Source organism: Puntigrus tetrazona, chromosome 5, assembly GCF_018831695.1.
Source record: "Puntigrus tetrazona isolate hp1 chromosome 5, ASM1883169v1, whole genome shotgun sequence".
Taxonomy (NCBI): domain Eukaryota; kingdom Metazoa; phylum Chordata; class Actinopteri; order Cypriniformes; family Cyprinidae; genus Puntigrus; species Puntigrus tetrazona.
In genome coordinates this window covers 12,434,141-12,457,908 of record NC_056703.1, presented here as the reverse complement: position 1 = coordinate 12,457,908, position 23,768 = coordinate 12,434,141, and the positions used below count along the sequence as shown (strand labels likewise).

Below are 23,768 nucleotides of genomic sequence, written 5' to 3'. Positions count from 1 at the left end.
TCAAAATAGATTGCGAGGGCGCCACCTATCGGCTAGAGGCGGAGCTAGCGTGCGTGGGCGCGCTGCTGGGTTACTGTTATTGTAACTCCAAATAGGGACAAACCACGAGGGGGGCTATTTGTATTTCGACGAGCTCTTACGTAATCGTGATAGCTTCGTGTAAAACCAAAAGAAATATAAATAAGGCATACGGAAATAAAACATTTAACGCATGCTAACGAACATCGCGTGTTTAGCATTTCGAAAACCATACAATATGCACGGTTTCTAAGATTTAATTATATGAAGTTTAATGCATTTTAGGTGTGGCATTTGTTTTTTTATTCTTTTGCATGCTCCCTTATGCACTTTGTGCTTCATTACATGGAAGTCTCCATACAAATAAAGTGTGTTATCGCTCATTTTATATGCATGACAGGATCATGTTTTTTTTTCCACGGAGGTGACTGATGACTGACATGTTTTTGTTGGCTTCCACTGACCTTTCCCATTGAAATGCAATACACAGTGTCATCCTGTGAAATATAGTTTGAGAAAATGGTCAGATGCAATCATTTGTTTAGTACCAATACTATTTTTTAATACTAGTTCCATGTACTTTTGGATTAGTGTGTAGTGTGTGTTTTCAACCATTAGACAACGAGCATGAACACCCACTCGGATATTTCATATTCAGCTCAATGTCAACACCATTAACCCCAATTACACTAATTAGACTTGGTATGACTCATTAGAAGTGTTTCTCGCTCCCTTTCGGGTTCTCTGTGGAGGAGGGGCAGAAATTCACAAGAACATATATTGGAAAGAAGATCGATCCTAAACAGATTCGGCCCGAGAACGATTCGGAGCCAGTCACACATTTACAGTTGTTTATTCATTATTGGAGAGAAAAGTATTTTCTTCATACAAAATGATTAAATGATTAAAACTGTAAAGTGTTAGGTCCACATGCTGATGATGGCCCTTTGAAAAAACAAGACATTAAATACTGAGATGCAATGAGACCAAAAATTCAATGCATATATTATTGCTTGAAAAATATTAACGTGCACTCCACTGCCATCTGGCCAAATTCATGAATTCAATTCAGAGTGCAATATTCATGACACAAGAGCAAATGTTAAAATCAAAACCGTGTCTAGGACCAAATGCGCACACACACACACACACACACACACACACACACTTCAAATAGAGAATCATTAATCACTGAGTCTTTGATGGGAGTTCAAACAGTATTCAGTCATTCTGAGCCCTTGAAAATTAAAGGACTAATCTTAGTATTCAACATTTCTCCTAAAACAAGCTGGTCACATCGAATTTGCATTTACTAAAGTTGTAAAATGTAAATATTTCAGAGGTAAATGTATGGCAAATCCAGAAAGCAATGGCTATCGAAGAAAAAAGGTCATCTGCATCGGTACTGGACTATCACGAAGGACAAATATTCCACAGCCTTGTCTACGAGAAGACACTGTCACACAATAAGACGCAACGCATTGACATGAAGGTGAAAGAGGAAGTCAGCGTAGGAAGCTCCACCGTTAGGACTCTTGTCCTCCACCAGGAGGCGCTGTAGAGACTCCTCACAGCTGTCACCCTCCCGCACCAGTTTTAGCTGAACAAAAAAGAAACGCACGTTGAAATTACTTTTTTGAAAAATACCAAACATGTATTACTGCCACATCGGAGTTCGGAAAGGAAAACTGTCCAATACCGCGGTTTGAGCTGTGCTAATTTTTTTTGTCATGCAAAAAAAGTTCATTCTGCGTCTGTATCCTGTGGGTTCCTGAATTAAACATTGTGCAAATGAAGGTTGTGAGTCATTCACCTGAAGAGTAACAGCTGCCGAGGACTGCAGAGAGCGTATGAGAGCTCTGGTGCTGATGGAGAGTGGGTTCTCAAGCTCGGGAAGTTTGATCTGCAAAGAACATACAAAAAACATGCTACATACCAGGCTAATGATGCCAAGTGCAAAACACAATATGAAGAAAACGCCTTGAATGGGTCCATTGACACGACTTTTGACATTGTTCTCTCTCTCTCTCTCTCTCTCTTTCAAGTGTAAGTTTCAACTCTCAGATCCTCTCTTAGATGAACTGCTTCTATGAGCTGTTCTCATTTGTCTGTCACTTCGGATAATGTCTGCTAAATGCTAATGAAATACAACTCAGTGTGTCCCTGTCTCACCTCTCCAGATGTGAGGTAGGAGAAGGAGTTGGTGTTGAGAAGCTGGAGAAGAGTGTGAGGAGGCACACAGCTGCCCACCCAAAGGAGCAGTGCCAGTGGGCAGGAGATCAGATACAGACCCCCTGGATCCAGACTAGAGACAGTACAGCGCACGGCTTCCCCTAATGATGGCGTGTTGGCATTATCAGGAGAGACAGACTGCAGGGGTGAGAAGGGTAAACACAGAGACAGTGGCGTCATCCAGTCAGGAGAAAAAGGCTCAATATTTCATGAAGTTTGCGTTGAACTAAAATGTGACACAAATTTTTCTTGCTTTTTACATTTGGTGTACTATGCAGAAAAACTTTCATTGCAATCCAAAAAGACACAAAAAGTTAACTTTAAAAGTGCTTTACTGTACCTTTAAAGTACATTTTTTATCTAATCTAATAATTTTCACGCTATGGTCAATAACTAAGAAATGTCAGATGAAAGATGACTTTTATCATCTTTTAACATCTAAACAAATTAATTTACTTTAGGTAAGCATTATATGACAACAAAAGGGGAATGTAAATGTAAAAAAAAAAAAAATAGACAGTTAAATATTTAGCATTGTCTGATATCCAATATCATATATGTGACCCTGTCATAAACCAGTCATAAGTGTAATTTTAAGGATAATCTTTTGATTGATATAGCTGAAGTTGAATAAATAGAATTTCCTTTAATAAATGGTTTGTTAGGATACATACTACTATTTGAAAATCTTGAATCTTAGAGAGCAAAAAAAATCTAAATACTGAGAAAACTGCCTTTATAATTGACCAAATTAAGTTCTCAGAAATGCATATCACTTATCAATTTTTTAAACATTTGATATATTTATGGTGTGAAATTAAAACAGTATCTTCATAGAACATGCTTTTTACTTAATATCCTAATGAAAGTAAAATCTAGAATTTTGACTCATACAATATATTTTTGGCTATTGGCACAAATACACTCCAGAGTCACATACCGATACATAATATCAGCCAACATTCAATGTGCAAAAATCTTGTGCATTCCTAATTATGACTGTCTTTGGTGCCATAAATCTTCACATAGTAAGTAAAATGAAAAATGCTATAAATAGCAAGCGAGAGTACACTAGATCCATTTATTGCTAGAGTAGTGAAGAATGTGGCAACTCTAAATTCTGCCATGTGCATAACAATCCAACTGAGAATTATGAATTCTTACAGACAAGGAAGCCGTCTCATTTCAGTGACTAATTTGGATGAACAGAATGTTCTAGATGTCTGTCTCTCACCAGTGGCAGAATAAGTGGGTAGAACTGAGAAGCTGTGCTCAGCGTGTCCATGGAGACAATGAGGCTACGCAGCTGCAGACGCTGATGTACAGAGCTCCGCAGCCCAGGCAGCAGCACCTCGCTTTTGCGCAGACTGTTAACGTAGACAGGTACGGCTTTCAGAAACTGAGGCAGCACCAGCTTACAGAAAGAAAAACAAACACACAGAGGAGAATGACATTCAATGCTCTATTATCCAGATCAAAGAGACATCATTTAGAACAGCTTCTTTGTGTTATTATCTGCGCCTGCATCATTAATAGGCTAACGAATCATAAAATTGATTGAGATCGGAGTAACAGTATATTAGACATCTCCTAAAAAAACTTTACTCCATCACTTCATGGCCCTAAAATATCTGAATAAGCTTTAATTACGCAACTCGCTTGTAACTGTCTATGGTTATTTGCATTAAAAAGGCAATGTGACAAAAGGTGACTATTTAAACAATTAACAGAGGGACTTTATATTTAATTGGTTTCATTTTTGTCTAAATTTATGCTTTATCGGAAACTGTATGAAAAATCTCTAGAGGGTCTGAATATTCAAAAGCGTGCGCTGGTCTAGTGCCCTATGAAACTTAAGACAGATCCTCATTAAAGAGAGAGAACACACCTGTCCTGGGGACACAGAGGTAGTGCAGCTTTGTTTCCTGAAGCAAGCCAACATCTCAGTAACCTCCGTCTGTAACTCCTCACGCAGGGACTGCAGCGAACTCTCCAGGGCCAACGTGTACACTGACTCACACACACGGACAAACATTAGAAACATTACAAAGTCAAAATAACCAAATTGAAGTGCAACAAGGAAGACGGCTCAGTGCAATAAAACAACTGATTGTGCACTGCTAATAATGTAAGTGATTATACAAGTAAATATTATTGGATTTGTATTACATTTTATATACGCACCACCATTAAAAAGTTTGGGGTCGGAAAGATTTTTTCAAAATAGCTCTGTTCACCAAGGCTATATTAATTTTCATAAAAAAATTCCATAAAAACAGTAATATTGTGAAATATAATCACAATTTTGAAAAGTGCTTTGCATATTAATATATATGACATGCTCACTTGGTGCTCAATATTTATACAGTTATAGAATATAGTTGCGCTGCCTAATATTTTTAAAGAAACAATTTTTTTTGATGAATAGAAAGTAACAGCATTTATAATAGAATAGATTTAATTTAAAACATTATAAATGTCTTTACTGTGACTTTTTAAATCCTTTTAATAAAAGTAATATTTCTAAAAAAAAAAAAAAAAATACCCTAAAATTTTTGTTCACAAAACAGTAATATATTCACTACTAATATTAATGTTTCATTTTATGAAATATGCATTTGTAGGTGTTTCCCCTTCAGAAACAAAATTTGTGAGAGGATTTAAATGAATAATGCAACTAGATTTGCAGCATTATTTAACTCTCAAAATAAAAGGCCACTTGGAACCCTCAAACTAGGAGTCATGCAATACCAAGCCTACCAAAACTTCTTGCAACTTCTAGCATTTTTGGTCAAATTTTTTTTTTTAAATTTCACTTCACCGTACTATGGCTTCTTTAGTTCTTTAATCTGCTTGAATCTGTGACAGGGTCTGGTATATTGCGTTGGTTGATATGTAAACGAGATCGTAAATAGATTTTGAATTGCGCTAATATGCCCTGTTTAGTAAAACTAGCCCTATATAGTTTATCAAAAATGTAAATAATGTCACATTTGATTTCATATTCATATTTTTTATTACTTTTCTTGCAGTAGAATGTGAGGAGGGTCTCTGCCTGGCTGCTTCTAAAAGCGTCTAGTGGTTGACGGGAAGCAGACAGAATAACAGTGTGTATCCTCGTCCTGTTCTCTCCGGAGGAGCTACTGTATGACAGCGCAAACTACACAAGCAGATGAGAAACAAACACACACACACACACACACACATATCACATCGTATTATATATCATTCCCATTACTCATTTATCAAAGTACGAGACTGACTAATATGATCATTTAGGATTTTATATCAAACCAATGACATCACATCAGTACTACCTGTATGGCTACGCCCCTCGTTTCATCCAAAGATTTGTTGTGAGTGAACTCAAATGCCAGAGCTGTGCGCCAATCAAGCGCTGCCATGGCAACACAGCAGGAGTCAGGACCGGCGATGAAGGAGCCATAGCAACCAGATATGCGCATCTCTAAAGAAAAAGCGACTGTGCTGTTAATATACCCACCAGCTATTTACAAATAACATCTGGCATTCATGCATTGAGTTCACGTTACAAACAAGTGACTATCCATTACTATCCAAATAATTTGATACTTGGCAGATTGTTTTATAAAGACTGTGACCTATACATGTATGCTCTGGGTCTAATTAGTAAAAAGGAAAAGCTAAACTAGTCTTTAGTTGGTAATAACTTTCTTAGTTCCTCTCTGACTTAGAATCTGGGTTTCTGGATTCTTTTTGACGCCCATTTGATTACCTTTACTGACAAAAACTCTGAGCTGAACTTTGAAGGCCATCTGCATATTTACACATCTGCTCAGATCAGCTCGGAAGCGTTCCTGTTCCATCTCCGACTGCAAAAGAAAAGTACACGGAAAGATTTAGCACGATATGACACAGTTTGTTCACACTACATTAAATATCGTTGTCACTCTTCTTTTGAGCGCTTAATCCGGTTCTCTTCAGACTACAGGAAGAAAACAGAATAAAGTGTGTATCTGTGTCCTAGTTTATTTATTTATAGAAGTGACAACCACATTTGGGAAAAAGTCACTCCTAAAAAGTTAACTCACATAGTGTACAGAACTAAACTAAATGACTTGTTGCAAATGCGGTAACTTTTTTAAAGATATGGACAGTTTGTTCCAAAAAAAAGTCACAGAAAAACATAAAAATCATGTCCGGTTTAGCTTATAAGAAAAAAGAAAAACAAACATAGAAATAAAAGAACACAAAACAAATCTGACAGTAGCCAAACAGGAACTGTAATGAATGTTTTTTTACCGATTGAATTTTTCTAGACTCCTGTTTGAATGGTTAAAAAAAATCGGAACCAAAAGCATGTGTAATTAAGAGAAATCATGAAACACATAATTTAACAGTAATTCGTTAATTGTTTAAAAAAAAAAAGTTTTTTTTATTCTTGCTCAAATTCAGTTTATTTTTTACCAGATTCTGTTTTCCATTAATTTTCTGGATTACATTTACATTCAATTTTAATCATCAAAATCCCTGAATAATTAACTTCTTTAACATTTTATTTATTTATTTTCCCAAAATATTGTGTTATATAAACACAATATATATACTACACACTATATGCAATGGAGACAAAAATAATAAAATAAAAGAATGTCAACGTCCTATTTGAGCTTGATTCTACACATTTCCAGTAAATCTGAATCTTTGTTATCTGCTTACCATTCATACCGGTTATCATGGTAACGCTATCATCTAATAGACCATTTATCATTCATTACTACATGGCTCTAATTGCAGGGATGGTCCTTTCGGAGCAAGCAAGTGGCTTGCTCAGGGGGACTATGATGGGGAAGCAAACTTTGTAACATTTCCAGTTAATAGGATGTCTACAAAAGCCTTGCATTAGCAGCAGAGATTTTTAACAAGTACCAACCATTATGACATTTCAGGCTAATTCTCGAGGCAGCCATAGGGTTGTTTTGAATATTCGAATTTGTGCAGCAGTCTTAAAAAGTAATTGGACTCTAAGGTTTTCTTTGTCTGACATAATAGGACATGAGGGTGTAACTGATGTTGACTTAGTGCAGATGGCATTTATTACCTGCAGACTATTATAGCAGATGAGACCGCCCCCTGTGAGATAGGGGATGTGGCCTGGCCAAGCTCCGCCTACTTCTTGATGGGAGAACACAAAAATGTGCACGCTGCAGCCGTGATTGACACATTGTTTAGCCAGTGAGATCGTAGAATCTGGTCCTTGGAAGATGGACTAATATGAGACAAAGAGAAAGCAGATAAATAAAACACTTTTAGATAATTAAGGTTAAGGACAATATTGTGGAGAAACTGGGTGTTCTTTAATTCACCTTCGCTTTGCTAGAGCTAAAGAGACCAGAGGAGCTTTTCTGATTTGAGCCTTCAGAAACAGGTGAGGAATGAAAGATCAATAATTTGCCTGGAGACGCTGCATCCTTTTGAAATGAGACGCAAGAGATTTATGAATCAACACTTGGAGCATGAGCACTGAATTTTTCAGCAAGGGCATGTGAATGTTTAAGACTCATATTAAGGCTCTTGCCTGAAGAATCTTCAGCCCTGCAGAAACAGAAAGCTCATGTGAGCCAGATCTATCCGATTCAGGGTTGAAAAGCGAAATCTCCTGTAGAACCCTGCCCAAGAAGAAAGGAACAGTTATCTATATTGTTAATTAATTTTCCTTTTTGTATTAATTATAATTATATGTGACTCTGAAGCATGAAACCAGTCTTAGCATCGCTAAGAACTGCAGTCGGACAACTTTAAAGGCAATTTTCTCAATATTTCGATTTTTTTGCACCCGTAGATTCTAGAACTATTTGAAAATCTATCTCGACAAAATATTGTCGTATCCTAATAAACCAAGTATCAATAAAAATTGTGGTTTTGTCCTCCAGGGTCACAAATTAGAACAAATGCCGTTCCAAAACCTCTCAAGAATGTGTCTGCAGTCTTTCAGTGGCACCAGAAGGCCCTCCACCACAGGAAGTTCCAGCTCCTCACAGTCAGTGATGACCATCATGTGAGGGCGGGACAGAGCTGGACTCAGGTTATACAGATGGATCCGGCTGTCATAGGTCATCAAACCCACTCGAAGATCTGATCTAATAGTTTCTTCAGGCCTAAAACAATGAAAGAACATTCACAAGCCATCTCAATTCCAAAATAGGTTTCGAACATTAGGATTGGATATGACTGTGAAAATCATTTTAAACGTTAACATCCCTTACCCATTTAAAGCTTGCAACTGAGAACAAATCTGCTTGCAAATGCGGTCTAACTGCCTCGTTCTCATCGCACTGGCAGACACATCTATCGCTAACAGCAACACAGCAGCTTTACCCTGTCGAGTAGATCATAGTGCAAATATCATAGTAAGCTATTCGACAATTTAAATAAAACAATGTAAAAGCTGATCTGGAGTCTGTAAAATATGTTTTAAATATTTCAAAATTAGTCATTACTTTTTTCATCAAGAATTATTAAGTAATATTGTTAAATGTTATTAGAATTTAAAATATATATTAAAACGAAATTATTCCTGTGATGCAAGTTGAATATTCAGCATCATTACTCCTATCTTCAGTGTCAAACGATCCTACAGAAATCATTCTAATATGCTAATGTTTATGCTTTGAAAGAGATTGTGAGGCTTAATATTTTTGTGAAAACATTGAGACTTTCTTTTCCGGATTAATGAATAGAAAGTTCAAAGCAACAGTATTTATGTGAAATAGAATTATTTTGCAGTATTACTTGCATGTATTAAAAAAGCAATCATGCTTTAAACTAGCTCTTTCTATTAACCCTAAATTTAAAAAAAAAAAAATTAAAAACTGATGTGTCAAGCAGTGTTCTTTAGTGCTTTGGTATCGCATTTTTTGGGGGGCAGGTGAGAATTGCCGTCAGGTCCGCACCAAAAGCGGACCAAACAAGCATTTGTTGATAGTTTGCAGTTTAGCATGGCAGATCGTGGACAAACATGGAGCCTCATAGAAATGTAGTCTGATGAAGTCGCAACTTTTTAAAAAAGTCACAAGAACTGCGCAGTATTCAGATTGTTTAGCAAACAGCTCAGGGAAAGGGTTAAGGCAAAGAAACTTTGGCATTTCTTGCACACGCCTCTGACCAATCGAAGAGCAGTTTAGTGAATGTGTTCTGGCCAACAAGTGAAACGGATGTTGTCACATGACTGCATTTTGGTCCGCACCAGAGCAAACGGGGTTGATTGAACCAAACTACATGTGTGAAAGCATCCTAACATAGTTACATATAGTATAGAACAAAAGAAAAATAAATATCAAAACAAATCCATGCAACTCCTGACCGTTTGTTTTTCCAGGATCTCATACGAGCCGAGACTGAGCTCAGGTTTTTTTCCGCAGTCCACGCGATGACCATGATTAGTGGGCTGATAGGACTGCCATGGCACTATGAGAAAAAGCTTTGCTTGAGCAAGAGACAAAAGGACACACGTGCACAGCTTTAACCGAAAATTGTGAAAGACTGTAAGCCAAGCAAGACTCACCTTCATTGAGTTTGTCGCAGAAAGGGCAGTAGAATCTTTGCCCGCAGTCCTGCCAGCTCATAGCAGGGCTCATGAAGGCCCCGCAGTGCACACAGCCCTTAACACAATCTCCCGCCTCACAAACTGGAACATCACGCTGAGGAAAGCATTATATAACATAGCATGTTTATAAGAGCAAGCCACGGTAACACTGAAGGTGACTGAGATTTCTCAAATAAGACAAATAAAACTTATCGTATTCATAATGAAAACCATCAAATAAATGTTTTCTGATATATATATATATATATATATATATATATATATATATATATATATATATATATATATATATATATATATATATATATATATATATATATATATATATATATATACACACACATACTTCTCCATTTTCTGGCCTGGCCAGCGGACACACGATAGCACCCAGTGGGAGATGACTCTTCTGAGCTGACTGAGCTTCCACAGGGAAGCTGTAGGACGTGCAGCGGACGAAACGAGGTGTGCCAGTACCTGTGAAGCACACAGTGATTAGGTCACACAATATTATAATCTTTTTTCAATTAAAACAACCAAAGGTGTAGCTAGATTCTGCAGCTAACTACTACATCTCAGGGCAGGAAGCAACACTGTTCTTTGACTGGTTTAAAAAGCGACTTTTCTTACTTGAGAAGTTCATAAGGGCCAAACTCCCGTTTCACAAACAAGACTTCAGCTTGGTCCTAAGTCTAAGTCCTGTCTGTGAAACTGGGCCTAAATGTTTTACATTTAAGGTAACACTTTACAGTAAGTTTAATTAGTTGACATGAACTACAAACAAACATTTCTACAGCATTTATTAATCATCATTTATTAAAATTTACTAATATCAGATGAAATCACAATTTGTGTTTCTATTTTCTGTTTTAAAATGCTTTGACTAGAAAAAAATGGAAAACATAAAGTGTGGTGTTTGCCAAAAGTAAGATCTGTACATTTTATGCTTTACATTTTATGTATTTTGCTGATAAATGAACAAGGATGTTTGTAAACATTGTTCACACTTTAAAATTTACTCATTAAATATTATTAATAATATTCAAAATTAAAAACTGGCACACAAAATGTCTAATAAAATTTAATTCCTTAAAATTATAAAAAATTAATAAAAAATACACAATTAATATTTAATGCCTATCAATAGAGCTTGATGTTTTTGGTGCCATATGTTGCATTTGGCCAAACACTAAATGTTTTAAATTAATTATTTTTAGTTATAGTAATAATAACATTTATATTATTATTATTATTATTATTATTATTACTAACAACAGCAGCTAAACAACACTAATAATAATAATAATAATACAAAAAAATCATCACCTTATTATTTTAAAAACAGCCCAATTAAATGAACACTGAAGCTGTAATGGAAATACACAGCATACTGTTTGTTTGTCCTAGTGTCAGCAGGACTCCACCGTTAATGTGCTGCTGTATTTATGAGACTGAAAAACAGCAGCTGTGTTTGAGATTATCATGATGTCTCATTATTAGAACAACACCTGTCAATATTTCATTATATTTGTGTGTCTGGCACCATTATTGTCTAAAAGTCAGGTAAAGTCAAAATAATTTCAATAGCAGTATGACAGAAGCTGTTTGGATAAGAAAACCAGGTGCAGTCACATTTATTTTTCATGTGAATGTGAGAATTCATTTGAGAATGAAGTCAAAAGATAACGCCGGGCAGCAGTGACAGTACCTTTGTCCTCCAGCGTGCACTGCGTTGAGGAGAGAGGGGGAACTGAAGATTTGGATTCTGAAACAAATACTTTCCCTTCCCACTGGATCCTGTCCTCTTTTATCACTTGGACCTGAACATTAAGAGGCATTCAGAAACCGAGACAAAGCAGGACAGCCAAACACAATAGTCCAATCAAACCTGAGCTGTGTCGATGGAAACATTACAGAATAAAAGTGCTAATTCATTTACCACGCTGGGTAGAAGCTGAGGATCCAGACCGTACCGAGACTCTGTCTTAGAATTTGACACTGGACTCGTCTGACAACAAAGAGGAAAGAAAGTGATCCTTCAGTAAATTCAATACGGATCATGTGGGACGCATGCCTGCATAATACACGAGGCCGAGACAATTAAAACACACTGCAAATGTAACAATCTGAATGTCATGTAACTTTCCACAACACCCGAGCTTTTCATCAATCTCATTCAAGCATTCTGATGACACTTAAAAAGCTCACTACAGTTCACGCTGTCTCTGTCTGTGAAAAGGAATCTTGTATTTAATTGTTTTATTTAAAGACGTTTTTTTAAACCACTAGGTTAGTGCTCAAAGTTAAACAGAAAGCAGCTGCTTACCCTGTCACTGGTAGAAGCAATGCAATATTTTTTTATGTGTATTTTAAAATATATTTTATTATATTTTACCTAAAGATTTAATCCTTTGTTTTGTTACAATATAGAATTACACAGATAATTTAGATTTCAAGGCATATTAATCTGAGACATCTAAAGGGTTTAATACCAAATAAAGAAGAAAAATATTGAAGAATAATATGTAATATATAATATATAAAATATAGGCTCATATATATTTACACTGAGACTTCCTTTCCCATTTTGTCATTATGGGACAGAATGCTTACATATCATCTAACTTTATATGTTTTCTTGTTAAATTTTGCTGACAGCTTTTTGGGGGAATGTTATACAGGAATGATCTATTTAGATTATTGTTTATTTTGTATTTAACTTGGTAAGAAGAAATAAGTAATATTTAAAAATGTATAATATATCTTAAATGTTATAAGATAACATATATTAATTTTACTATTTTAATACTATTAATAATACTATTTTAAATAGTTTTAGAAAAACAAAAATGTATCCTGGAATATATACTGTAAAAAAAGGGAAAAATAAGATACGATATCCCCCAATCTCCCCTACATTGTCATGCCCTCACTGGTAATGAGCAGCTTCTCTGTGGCATTCCTTGAGTCGTCATATTTGTGATCTCAGGAACAGGCTTTAAGACCCCTGTGACAAGACAGGATAGAAAATATTTGCATTTACTTTCATCAGACAGAGAAATTGTCCATATATTGTGATGATTTATAATACTTCCCCTGGTAGTTTTGCTGTAAAGGGTCCCAGTACAGTGACTGAGGCCGATGGCCTGCTGCGGTTCCTGTCGTGTGGCTCATCGGGGTCACACTCTGCTGATCTGGGCTCAGGTTTGGATAGTGATATGAAGGAGGCGGACAGCTGGGTGGAAGCACGGTTGGGCTCCAGGGATTCTGTCCGGCCCATGGCTGCGGTGGTGGATGTGTATAACTCTGGTTTACTGCAGGAACCTCCATTCTGTGACCAATTCAATCTATTAAAGACAACATTACAGAGGAAAATCATTCCTTTTCATTTATGACCCTGGAGCAGAAAAGCAGTCATAAGTAGCACATGTATATTTGTAGCAATAGCCAAACAATACATTGTATGGGTCAAAATGGCAAAAATCATTAGGCTGTTATGTAAAAATAATGTTTCATGAAGATGTTTTGTAAATTTACTACTGTGAAAATATCAAAACTTTTGATTAGTAATATCACATCTCTTAAAAAAAAAAAAATAGGATATTGTAAAATTGTATTATGGCCAAATGAACTATCCTAACACCATACAACAATGTATGACTAATTTATTCAGCTTTCAGAAAATGTCAATGTTAAATCTCAATTTAAAAACAACAACAACAACAAAAAACATGGTTATGTGGTCACATCTCACAAAGCGGAATGATAATCCCAGATTAAGACCAAAAACAGCAGTATGCTAACTGTAGCCTTTCTGGCGTGATGTAATTCAAATTTGTGTATAAAAAAAGCATCTTTATACAGATAAAAATGTCTGTCTGTATGTCAGTCATACTGTCAAACAGTGATCAGATGATCGTCCATCACGTCACACCGGTATAAATGCGCTCCGTTTGATCCGTTTAAATGTATTTAATTCCACGAACTGAAAAAAAAAATCATTTTTACCATTCGACGCTTCATGTTAGGAGAATTCAGTCGCTCTGAAATTGAGAGAGATAGCTGGTATTAGTACGGAAATACGGGTATTGATGCAGAAAGCGGTCGCCTGGTTACCGTCAGCTCACATTTGTAATATGTCAGTCTTCCGCTCCGTCACTGATCAGAAAGTAGAAACCTCAAACCGCATCGAAACATCATAAACACGACATCTCGATATTTTCAAAGGCCCTGTCTTCCGTACTAAAAGCACACCGTTTTTAAAGTCCTGTGCGCGCATTGAATACGTCTCTCCCAAATTGCAGTTGCTATACCATTACTATGACCTCAAGGTGGCAGAACTGCGTCACCAAACATACTTCCGCCATACACGGGCTAGTGACAAATAAGTGCTCGAAATACATATGAATAGCCGTGAAAGATACGTAAAATGTATTGTTTATGTTTCAGAATATTTGCAAAAATTGATATGAGCAACATCAATCTAATTTGCCACTGAATCTATAAATGTAAAATGTTATACAGTACAAGATCGCCGTTTTACGATTTTATTGTTTATTTATTTAGAAACCTCCAGTGCTCAAACAGGCTTTTTTTTTTTTTAAACATAAATTGGTAATTTCTTCCGGATTTATTTAAATCCTCTAAATCCTACACTACACAATCACTGTGCTTTTAAAGATACCTTGTTTATTTGGGATAAATACATTTCCTAATACAGCATATTTATGTAGAAATGCCACAGCCCTTTAGTTAACCTTTTTCCACATTTTCTATTATGAACTGCCTAAGAAGAAATTCTGAAAATAAAATAACATTGTGTCATTGTAGCGTGCAGTGCAAATGAACCAATGACTGGTGCAAAATAAGTAAAAAATGTGCAATTTCCTACATACATAATTTTTCTATGCAGACACTTAATTGTTTTGTGCAAGAATGGCTGCAGCCATTTGTAAATTTAATGTGGTGTCATTTCCAGTTATTTTTATCTGTTATGCTGCTTTTATATACACGTATATATATATATATATATATATATATATATATATATATATATATATATATATATATATATATATACAAACTTTATATATATATACAGACTTTCAAAACACATGAGCCGATATTTTATTCACAATAGAACACAGAGAACACAACAAATGCTTAACCAATCAATTATACACTTTTATCCACTAAATGAGCTCATTTCGATTTACAGGTCTTAAGAAAAGTTAGCAAGGGGGGGAAAAGGGCTGAAAAAGCATGAAATTGAATTTTAGATCAGGTGGGAGAACATCTAGCAACCGATTAAGTTAATTGACATCATGTCTTTAACATGATTAGCTCTAAAAGGGATGTGTGTTAGTGAGGCAGAGTCTCTCAGAAGTTTAAACGGGCAGAGGCTCTCCAAGAGTAATTAAAAAGATTGCATAATACTTAAAAAACAACAATATTCAACGTCACATAGGCTTCGCAAAGCTTACCATCTACAGTGCATAACATTAAAAGATTCAGAGAAACTGACAAGGTCCAAGACCTTTGGATGCATGTGGTCTTCGGCCTTGCATCACTCATGATTCTGTTATTGACATAACTAAATGGGTCCAGGAACACTTCCACTTTCACTGTCAGTAAACACAAGTGCTTTCTGCAGATGCCAACTAAAGGTCTATCATGCAAAAAGGAAGCCATATGTGAACATGGCCCAGAATAACTGTTGCCTTTTGTGGGACATTTTTAATGAATCAAAAGTCTCGCACATTTATAGAAAACAGCTCGCTACAACATAGGAAATTCAGTGGTTGCGTTTTCAAATATTAGTGCAGTACAGAAATAATGAATCCTGCTGTCTAATTTCTTGCAAGATGTGATACCCAACAAATAAAATGGCAAAATATATTCAATATTACTTTGTTGACTTCACAAAGCCTGACACTTTTGCATATGGGCAATTTGTAAACTTAATGCATGCATGAATAATTTGCGAAGCATGCATGCTTTATGTGTTAATGTGCACATAAAGGCCTGCTGTTTACACAGCGGTTCATCACAGCTAAAACAAACACTTGCCTAAAACAGGAATGGAGGTGGAGGTGGTAGTAAATATTTCATCTACTCTTCTGCATGCCCTCAGTCCACTGATGTAATATTCATGAGGTCAAGAGGGCTGATGACTACACTCTGGAATTCACCTGCTTAGCACATTCACCTATCCAAACACACACATATGAAATCACACCATTAAGCATAAATATACACTTTTTTTTTACAGTGGGCTGGACCAGCGCTTTAAACATTTGGCTAATAAGAGTCTTGAGTTGTCTTATGTGTAATTATATGCCCAGTGGCAAACACTGATGCCTGCAGCACGCAACAAAAAGGCCCCCAAGAAGAGTGACCGCCATGGTCCTTGTAGTTTTATTACAGCACTTAACCTCCCACCTGCTATTAGAGGACGCATGTCTCAGAGTGGAGCTATTGACTTCATGCTGTCCTCCTCACACACACTCTTGAGAGAGAAGAGGAGGACTCAGACATAAATGCCACATGATTTACTGCCTTTATAAAAATAAATGGTGTACAGTAATACCTTGGCCATTACTCCTGAATCTTTCAACAACGGTAAATCTTTGTAGTATACTAGGCCATTTCCTCAAAAGGAACAAGAGCAATTGACTTGTGTGCTCGTAACTCTCTTCCTCTCTTCATCATCTTACCATTTTTATATTATAGCACTAAAATCGTTTTCAGCGTTGTGACATGGTCAGTCTTATGTTCACCTCTACAAAATCCAGAGGCTTTAGCCTCTTTCTATGCTTTCTTTACTACTCTCCTTATTGTAAAGGATCTACTAGTTTTTCCATTCGATTTCACTGTTGATATTTTTGATTAAATTGAAATACTCATAATTGGGATTTCTCTTTTGACTCTTGTATCTTGGATATACTTGTTCACCGATGCTGCAGTATCACATTTAGCCTTCCATAGTATTTTTTTTCCTATGTGTAAGTCAATAGTGACCCAAAAAAGTAATTTATACAGATTTAGAAGTACTTGAGGGGGAGTAAACGATGACAGAATTTTCATTTTTGGGTGAACTGTTACTTTAAGGAAAAAAAAAACTAACTAAAGTTATAAAAAAGGAAAATAGAAACGGAAAATGAAAAGTCTAAAAACGCCACTCATTTATCCCAATGCAACTTTGACTAAAACAAGGTATCTTTATAGACAGCGTTATTATAGCGTGTATAATCCTCCGTCGTAATTATAGCATACAGAAAATATGCAAAGCTATTCATACAATGTCTGGTATTCTTACAAAAATGAAAAGCAAAAAATGGATGGAGAACAATGAAAAACAACTTCACATCAAACCATTATGGTAAATCTCTCAAATGTAACTGAATAATTCATTAGTGTGCGTTTAGGTACAAAGGGACTTCTAAACAAAGGCCACCACAGATTTTCTTGCAGTAACACCAGGCGATAATGCTGCTTTTGGGATGATAGTGTTCTCACAGCATTTTTGCAGCATTAACTGTGAATTGAAGTGATTAGGCTTTTATAAAATGATTAAAGTGCTCTAGTCTAGAAAACTAGGCTTGGAGTGCACACTATGTGACTAAGAACCCACTTCGCAATTAGTGTCAAGGGTGTCAAGTTTTTTTTTAAAGCTGAAGGGGACAGTTTTGAGGGAGGTGCAGGTGCAGCTTGTCATTAGATGTTCAACTACACTAGCATTCAAACATTTGCGGTCTTAGTCGATTTATGTATTTATTTATTTATTTTTTTAAAGCCTCTTACTCTCACCAAGACTCACAATCACCAAGATTGTGAAATATTAATACAATTTTAAATAAATGTGCTCTATTTGAATACATCTCGCATAAATTCCTGTGATGGCAAATCTGAATTTCCAGCAGCCATTACTTCTTTCTGCCTAATATTTTAGTGGAAACCACAATACATTTTTTTAGGATTCTTTAATGAATAGAAATTCAACAGAACAGCACTTATTTCAAACAGAAATCTTCTGTGATATTTTCTCTCCACTCTGACTCTGGAGCAATGTTATGCATAATTGCTAAACAGACGTATTAATAAAAAATTACACCAAGCTTTTGAATTGATGTTTATATTGTACGTTGTGAAGAGAAATGCTTAAAAGTCAAAAGTGAAATGTCAACAATAATATAAATAATATTTTATGCACAGTTGGTATTTTTATAGAGATGCTACTTCTATATAAGTTTATATTAGTGGGATTAATCACGTCCAAAATAAATATTTTTGTTTATATAACATATGTGTATACTTTGTATATTTATTATATATATATATATATATATATATATATATATATATATAAACACATGCATGTATATAAATATGTTATGTTTACATATTAAATATATTTATATATATTATAACACTATAAATTTATAAGGATCAAAAAAGAAAAAGGGTTTAACTATAAACAATATGTGTAATATTGCTTTAATTTGTTGTTTTTACATAAATATTGTGTTACACTGAATGACAATGTAACATTATTTCATCAAAATCTTTACTTTTTATTCTCCAAAAATGTAAATTTAAAACCTTAAAAATTAAACTTAATGCGCTTTCTATGTACATAAAATAACTTTTGTGAATTTACATGTGTACATGTAAATATTAGCAAATTATATGTACTCTATGTGTGTGTTTATATATACATAATAGATATACACAGCACACATACACATACACATATTATGTAAACAAAAATTTCTTTTTGGATGCGTTTGACTAATGCGACAAAATCAGCCATAGCAAAAGGACCGCATTACGACAGATAAAATACAGGTCTTTGACCATATAGAGGTGTTTTTGTCACTCTGAAGCTGCTCTGTTTGTTTGAAGCAGAAGTGAAGGTAACAGAGAGATATCGTGTTGCGAGAGTTGTCTGGAGAGACATACAGCATGACAGATGCACCAAGCAAACAACAGCTTTTACCACGAGGGACCAGGCCACCATCCAGGACCTGACAATTAGATGAACCGGAAAACAGAAGCAAACACACACTTAAAGCAAGACGACACACACGCTGTGACATGCACTTTCAGTTACAATTACATATAAATGCACTAAAAATACAAACAGAATATGCAAATGCAAAAAGTGCACACGAGCATAATCATACGCAAACATGCAAACATGCTAACACAGTGTCAAAAGGCTCCTGCTCCGCACATGTACATGTGATGACAGAGACAGACTCCCTGCTGACTGGGGTGCCTGACAACGGCTCCGAGCTCGATCCCAGAAGACTTCAGTCTGCATGTAACCTGCTGCTCTCTGAACTCGCTCTTTACTCTAACAGAGCAGAGGAGCCCACTGGTCTAATAGTTCAGCTCTACCCTAAATAAGCCCTAAAAAGAAGCTTTAGGAGAGTCACCTGCCCTCTGCGCTGGCTGCTATATTCAGCAATACCCGAGCAATATTGGCAGCATTTAAGTAATGTGCTCCCTCACTAGCTAAATACAATGGCAGGTTCCCAATCATAGTAAAAATGAATGAATTTAATTAGTAAATATTTCACAAAATAGATGACAAATATTAGCGGTTCCTTTTAGGAGCCCCCTAAACAATAAGTTACTGCAGGGAGGTAAACCCCTATCATGACTGAATATTAAAGGACACATATTATGGCACTTTTACAAGATGTAATATAAGTCTCAGGTGTCCCCAGAATGTCTCTATGAAATTTCAACTTAAAATACCCCACAGATAAGCTATAATATAATTTTGAAAATGCCTATTCAGAGTGGAAGCAGAATAATGCTGTTTTTTAGTAGCCAATATTATAATAATATCCACTTTCTGCGTCACAGGGGTGAAATCTGAGTGGCTGTCATTTTTTTTTTATTTTCTGGGTTGAAAAATGCACCACAAATATAAAACAAATAAAACATATTTTTTTTAATTACACTAGGGTGCGACAAGGTTATTTTTGAGTGTCGGTACACAGCACTTTCACAGTGTTGAAACCCAGCACAAAGAATACATGTTTCGGTCAGTTAATCATGAACAGGGGAAAAAGCAATGTGAAAACTATGAGGTATTAAGTCCAACTTTTCCAGTAAAGAATCACCTGCTAATTAGCTAAAAGTCATTTTGCAGCTGCCAGTTCCACAGAAAATGATTTTTTTTGCGAGATGCATGCTTGTGACTGGACATGCACATTGAAATGCTGATTTGAAATATTTAGCTTAAATGTGAGTTTTGGCAAAGCAGTTTTTGAAATTTCCTCATTCAAGCAGGAATCGCTGCTTGGAGGTGTTGAAAATCTGGCCACCAAGTGAACTGACTTTCCTTGAAAGGGACAAATAAACACTTTGACTTAGCTTGACTGCCCTAAATCACTAGACTGTGACATGCGAGAGTTTTACATTAAATGGATGTATGGTTTCACCTGTGGGGAGATTTGAGTAATGGCACATCTGGGCCAAGGACAAATCTATTGTTCTAAAAGTGAGCACTTCAACAGTACATTTGTTCTCCCTCTTTCTCTCCTCCAGAGAACACAAGCACCTGTATGGTTAGTTCATGCAGAAGTCCCTATGAACCACTCAAGGTCAAGAACTGAACTCAATCCTAGAGTGTTTTCCTGAAGACTGATATGGTTGCTGAAATTCTGATATTGCAAGCACATAGCAGTGCATTTGTTAGCATGTTTTAGATGCTTGCTTGGGCATTGCTATGTGTCTTTATAGTCTTTATAATGTTCTGGTCTCTACATGGCAAAGGTACCTTTCACTATTATTAACCATCATTTTTTACGTGAGTGCGGATGGCCATCATGCTGAACTGCAAAATTGCTGATAATTTCTTATCATAGTTATAAATACTGATTTGTACTGCTGTACTTTGTTGATCTTTTATTTATTTTCCCGAGCGACTAAAGTATCTCTAAAGAAAGTCTAGCACTGTCACAGGAAATAGTTTACTTGAATAATTTTAAATTAACATTTATTTTTCTGTTTTCAGATTTCATTACGAATAAATATCTATTAGTTTACAAGGCAAAATTTCAAATTTTCATTCATTTTTTTAAAAGAAAAATCATTCTAGCAGTTTGAGTTTTAGTTAATGCTAAGAGTTCTTTTCGGTGAAAAAGTCTGATTGCTTATAAATAGTTAGGGATACAGTTAGTTAGTGAAGCTTTGAATGCTTAATGGTAGTGCATCTCTCCTCAAACCATACAATTTGAGCTGTTATTCCTGTCCACAGCACAATGCTAACTTTAAATGCCAAAGTTTAGTACTTCTGGTTATAGCTTGAACTAGCTAGCATCACTAAAATGACCTTGTCTGGTTTAGATCCCATTTACCCTCAAAACACAAAAAGCTACAGCGCATCATTAAGAAAGTACTGTAAGTGTCATTAATGAAGGGATTCGTAGGTCAGTCGTAGTGTCTGTCTCATTCCGAACCTGGGTCTCTCTCTCTCTTTCCATCCCTGTAAAGTCTCATGTTGAAAAAATGATCGCATGGCTTACAACCCCCCACCCCCTCCCCGAGCTAATCTTCAAGGGAAGGGTGGTGTATGTGACACATGCTTATGTTCCCTTATCGACCAGACTCTCTCACTTTCTCTTCGTCTGTCTGTCTGTCTGTCTTTATTATACACATGCATAACCGCACGCATTCACACAAGCTGTGGGTTGTTTATGTGGTTGCCAGGGATTTCTGAAAACCTTTGATGGTTGGGAGAGAGAATTTATGATTCGGTGACTTGGGGATTGCATTAGCATTTTTTGCTACAACAACAGTTGTTTTGAGCAGTTGTGTAGCTTCTTCTCAAAATAAAGAAAATGAACCAATGCTACATGTAAAATGGACATTCAGTGTGCTATATTGAAACGTCTTATAAATACACATTCACAAATATACACACACACACACTGAAAACCTGAACCTTCTAACCGGATTGTACGATGGATTTAATCCCGCCTTTTCCATTACACACACACACACACTCTCACACATTTCCCCAGTAGACCTCTACCAGTGTGGGGCCGTGTCCTTGTAGGGGCTCCAAAATGACGTCCATGAGAGGTCTAGGGGCTTCAGTGTGAAGAAACCAGTGAAACAAGGGAGAACCGAGATGACAGATTTTAACACAAACAATCACGGTCTCCTTATCAGATCTCCTAAATGAAGCAATAAGTGAGATGATTGATGAAAACTCATTAGATATCAGCTGTAAGGGGAATGGTGCCCATTAGCATTATACTGTGATACTCTTGACAATTCTCTCTCTTTCATTATTCCTCTCACATGCTTTTTCCTTCCTACACATGCACAACGACTCCCACTTTCTTTCTCTTTCTTTCTTACAAAGGCATTGTGACATTATACTTTGTTGTCATGAGTATTATTACTGTTAGCTAAAATGAAAACATTTTTTTTAATTGAAACGAATCTGAAATAAAATAAAATGATGAAACTTTACATTTGAAAGATTTAAACAAATGTTGCAAGGTGATAATACTGTAAGTACTAAAACTCTAAGGCCTAAATTAAAAGGGAGAGCTAAGACTAAGCCAGGATTATATCATAGTATAATGTAATCATTCAATTAGGACATTTAAGTAGTTTTTTTTTTTTTTTTTTTAACATTACGTTTTTACTGTGCATCTTGAGACAAAACAAAGGCACTGATATATTTTAAGATCAGTCTGTGCAAGTTCCTTTCAGCTGAAACAGCTCAGACTTATTTTAACCTGGCACTAGGCTTAAGCCTTTTCTGTGAAGCTGGAGGTAAAACTACTAACTAAATCAATGTCTGATCAATCTAATAAAAAAACAACAATTAATCAATTGTCACGGGCATGGTAAGCAGGAGAGCACACGACTAGTATAAATGAAGATAAACGGCTTTAATCCACTCAGGGATGAAATAAACAATATACAGACAGACAGGCAGATAGACAGGACAATATCACACGCAAATACGGCCGAGATCAGACAAACGGAACTGAAAACACAGGACTTAAATACACCGGGTAAATCACTAAATTAATCACTCACAGCTGAAGATGATAGACAATTAACTAAAAGTAGGTTACACTGAACACATGGCACATGACAAAACAATAACAAAGTCCAAAGACGTGATATCAATAAAAATAACAAAAGTACTGAAAATGCTAAAAAGGAAAGGACAAAAATATAATAATAATTCTAAAATACTTTGAAAACTGAATTAGTGCTTTAATTTGTTTATTTATTAAAATTAAGATTTTATGAAAGTTCACATTAATGCAACTATTATATTATATTTACAAACAGATATCCCAAATGAATGTATGAAGCATAAAAAATGACAACTATAATAACAAATGTTACAAACTATTCAGTTCACTTGGATATAATATTTGTAAAAAAGCATTCCCAGTGTCAAGTTCAATTGCATTTATGTGCTATTTTAAAGAAAATCTAGAATGATACACCTCCAAACAACTTTGACATTGTACCACTGTCAAACAATAGTACATTTAAAGCACTTCTATGCTTTAGCTTGTGCACATGTGTATGTATCAGGCAGAAAATACGTCACTGATAGGACGTTGCATGTATCACCTTTTATTGCACCATCCCAGAAATAGAGGCACAGGAAAGCGCGCCGCTCCAGGCCACTTCTGATTGAGGTGATGCCGTGTGACTTGTGGTAATTGTCCAGCGCCCCTGCAGTGCCCCTCGAACCGGCCCCAGTGACAGAGCAGCTGAACACGCGCTTCTCATCGTCCAAATGGCTTTTTTCCTCCTGAGAAAGAAAGCACAGACTCTTGCCCATACAAGGTAATTAGTCACATCTGCACACAGGTGTGTAGGTCTACCCCCTTCCCTTAACACAACCTGTTCATTTCTTAACATAAAAGTCCACCGC

At 35.9% G+C, this 23,768-nt stretch overlaps 1 protein-coding gene across 5 annotated transcripts; it reads right to left on the bottom strand.

The window, feature by feature from the left end:
- Positions 1 to 855: 855 nt before the first annotated feature.
- Positions 856 to 23,573, bottom strand: si:dkey-13n15.2 (protein transport protein Sec24C). 5 transcript variants are annotated; one of them, XM_043240842.1, is made up of 22 exons: positions 13,960 to 14,144; positions 13,728 to 13,875; positions 12,928 to 13,179; positions 12,766 to 12,839; positions 11,772 to 11,840; positions 11,541 to 11,652; positions 10,182 to 10,309; positions 9,794 to 9,929; positions 9,593 to 9,696; positions 8,496 to 8,608; positions 8,196 to 8,387; positions 7,808 to 7,898; positions 7,596 to 7,700; positions 7,331 to 7,498; positions 6,005 to 6,101; positions 5,568 to 5,716; positions 5,272 to 5,410; positions 4,139 to 4,260; positions 3,485 to 3,664; positions 2,191 to 2,388; positions 1,832 to 1,921; positions 856 to 1,618 (listed from the first exon to the last, which is right to left on the bottom strand). In XM_043240842.1, the coding sequence occupies exons 3-22, from the start codon at positions 13,160 to 13,162 to the stop codon at positions 1,478 to 1,480; spliced, it is 2,643 nt and encodes an 880-aa protein (XP_043096777.1). In that variant the 5' UTR covers positions 13,163 to 13,179; positions 13,728 to 13,875; positions 13,960 to 14,144; the 3' UTR covers positions 856 to 1,477. The 5 variants fall into 5 exon arrangements, with proteins under 5 accessions (XP_043096777.1, XP_043096776.1, XP_043096780.1 ...); XM_043240841.1 differs by having other exon boundaries at positions 13,841 to 13,875; XM_043240845.1 differs by lacking the exons at positions 13,728 to 13,875; positions 13,960 to 14,144 and adding an exon at positions 23,462 to 23,573.
- Between the last annotated feature and the right edge of the window lie 195 nt (positions 23,574 to 23,768).

What these genes read in the sequence shown, in the direction of transcription:
- si:dkey-13n15.2 (XM_043240845.1), bottom strand. Translation starts at nt 13,162, where the DNA reads ATGGAGGTTCCTGCAGTAAACCAGAGTTATACACATCCACCACCGCAG. An exon ending in CTGCGACAAACTCAATGAAG is followed by an intron (nt 9,697 to 9,793) that starts GTGAGTCTTGCT and finishes TTTTTCTCATAG; the next exon opens with TGCCATGGCAGTCCTATCAG. An exon ending in CAGAGTTTTTGTCAGTAAAG is followed by an intron (nt 5,717 to 6,004) that starts GTAATCAAATGG and finishes CTTTTTCTTTAG; the next exon opens with AGATGCGCATATCTGGTTGC.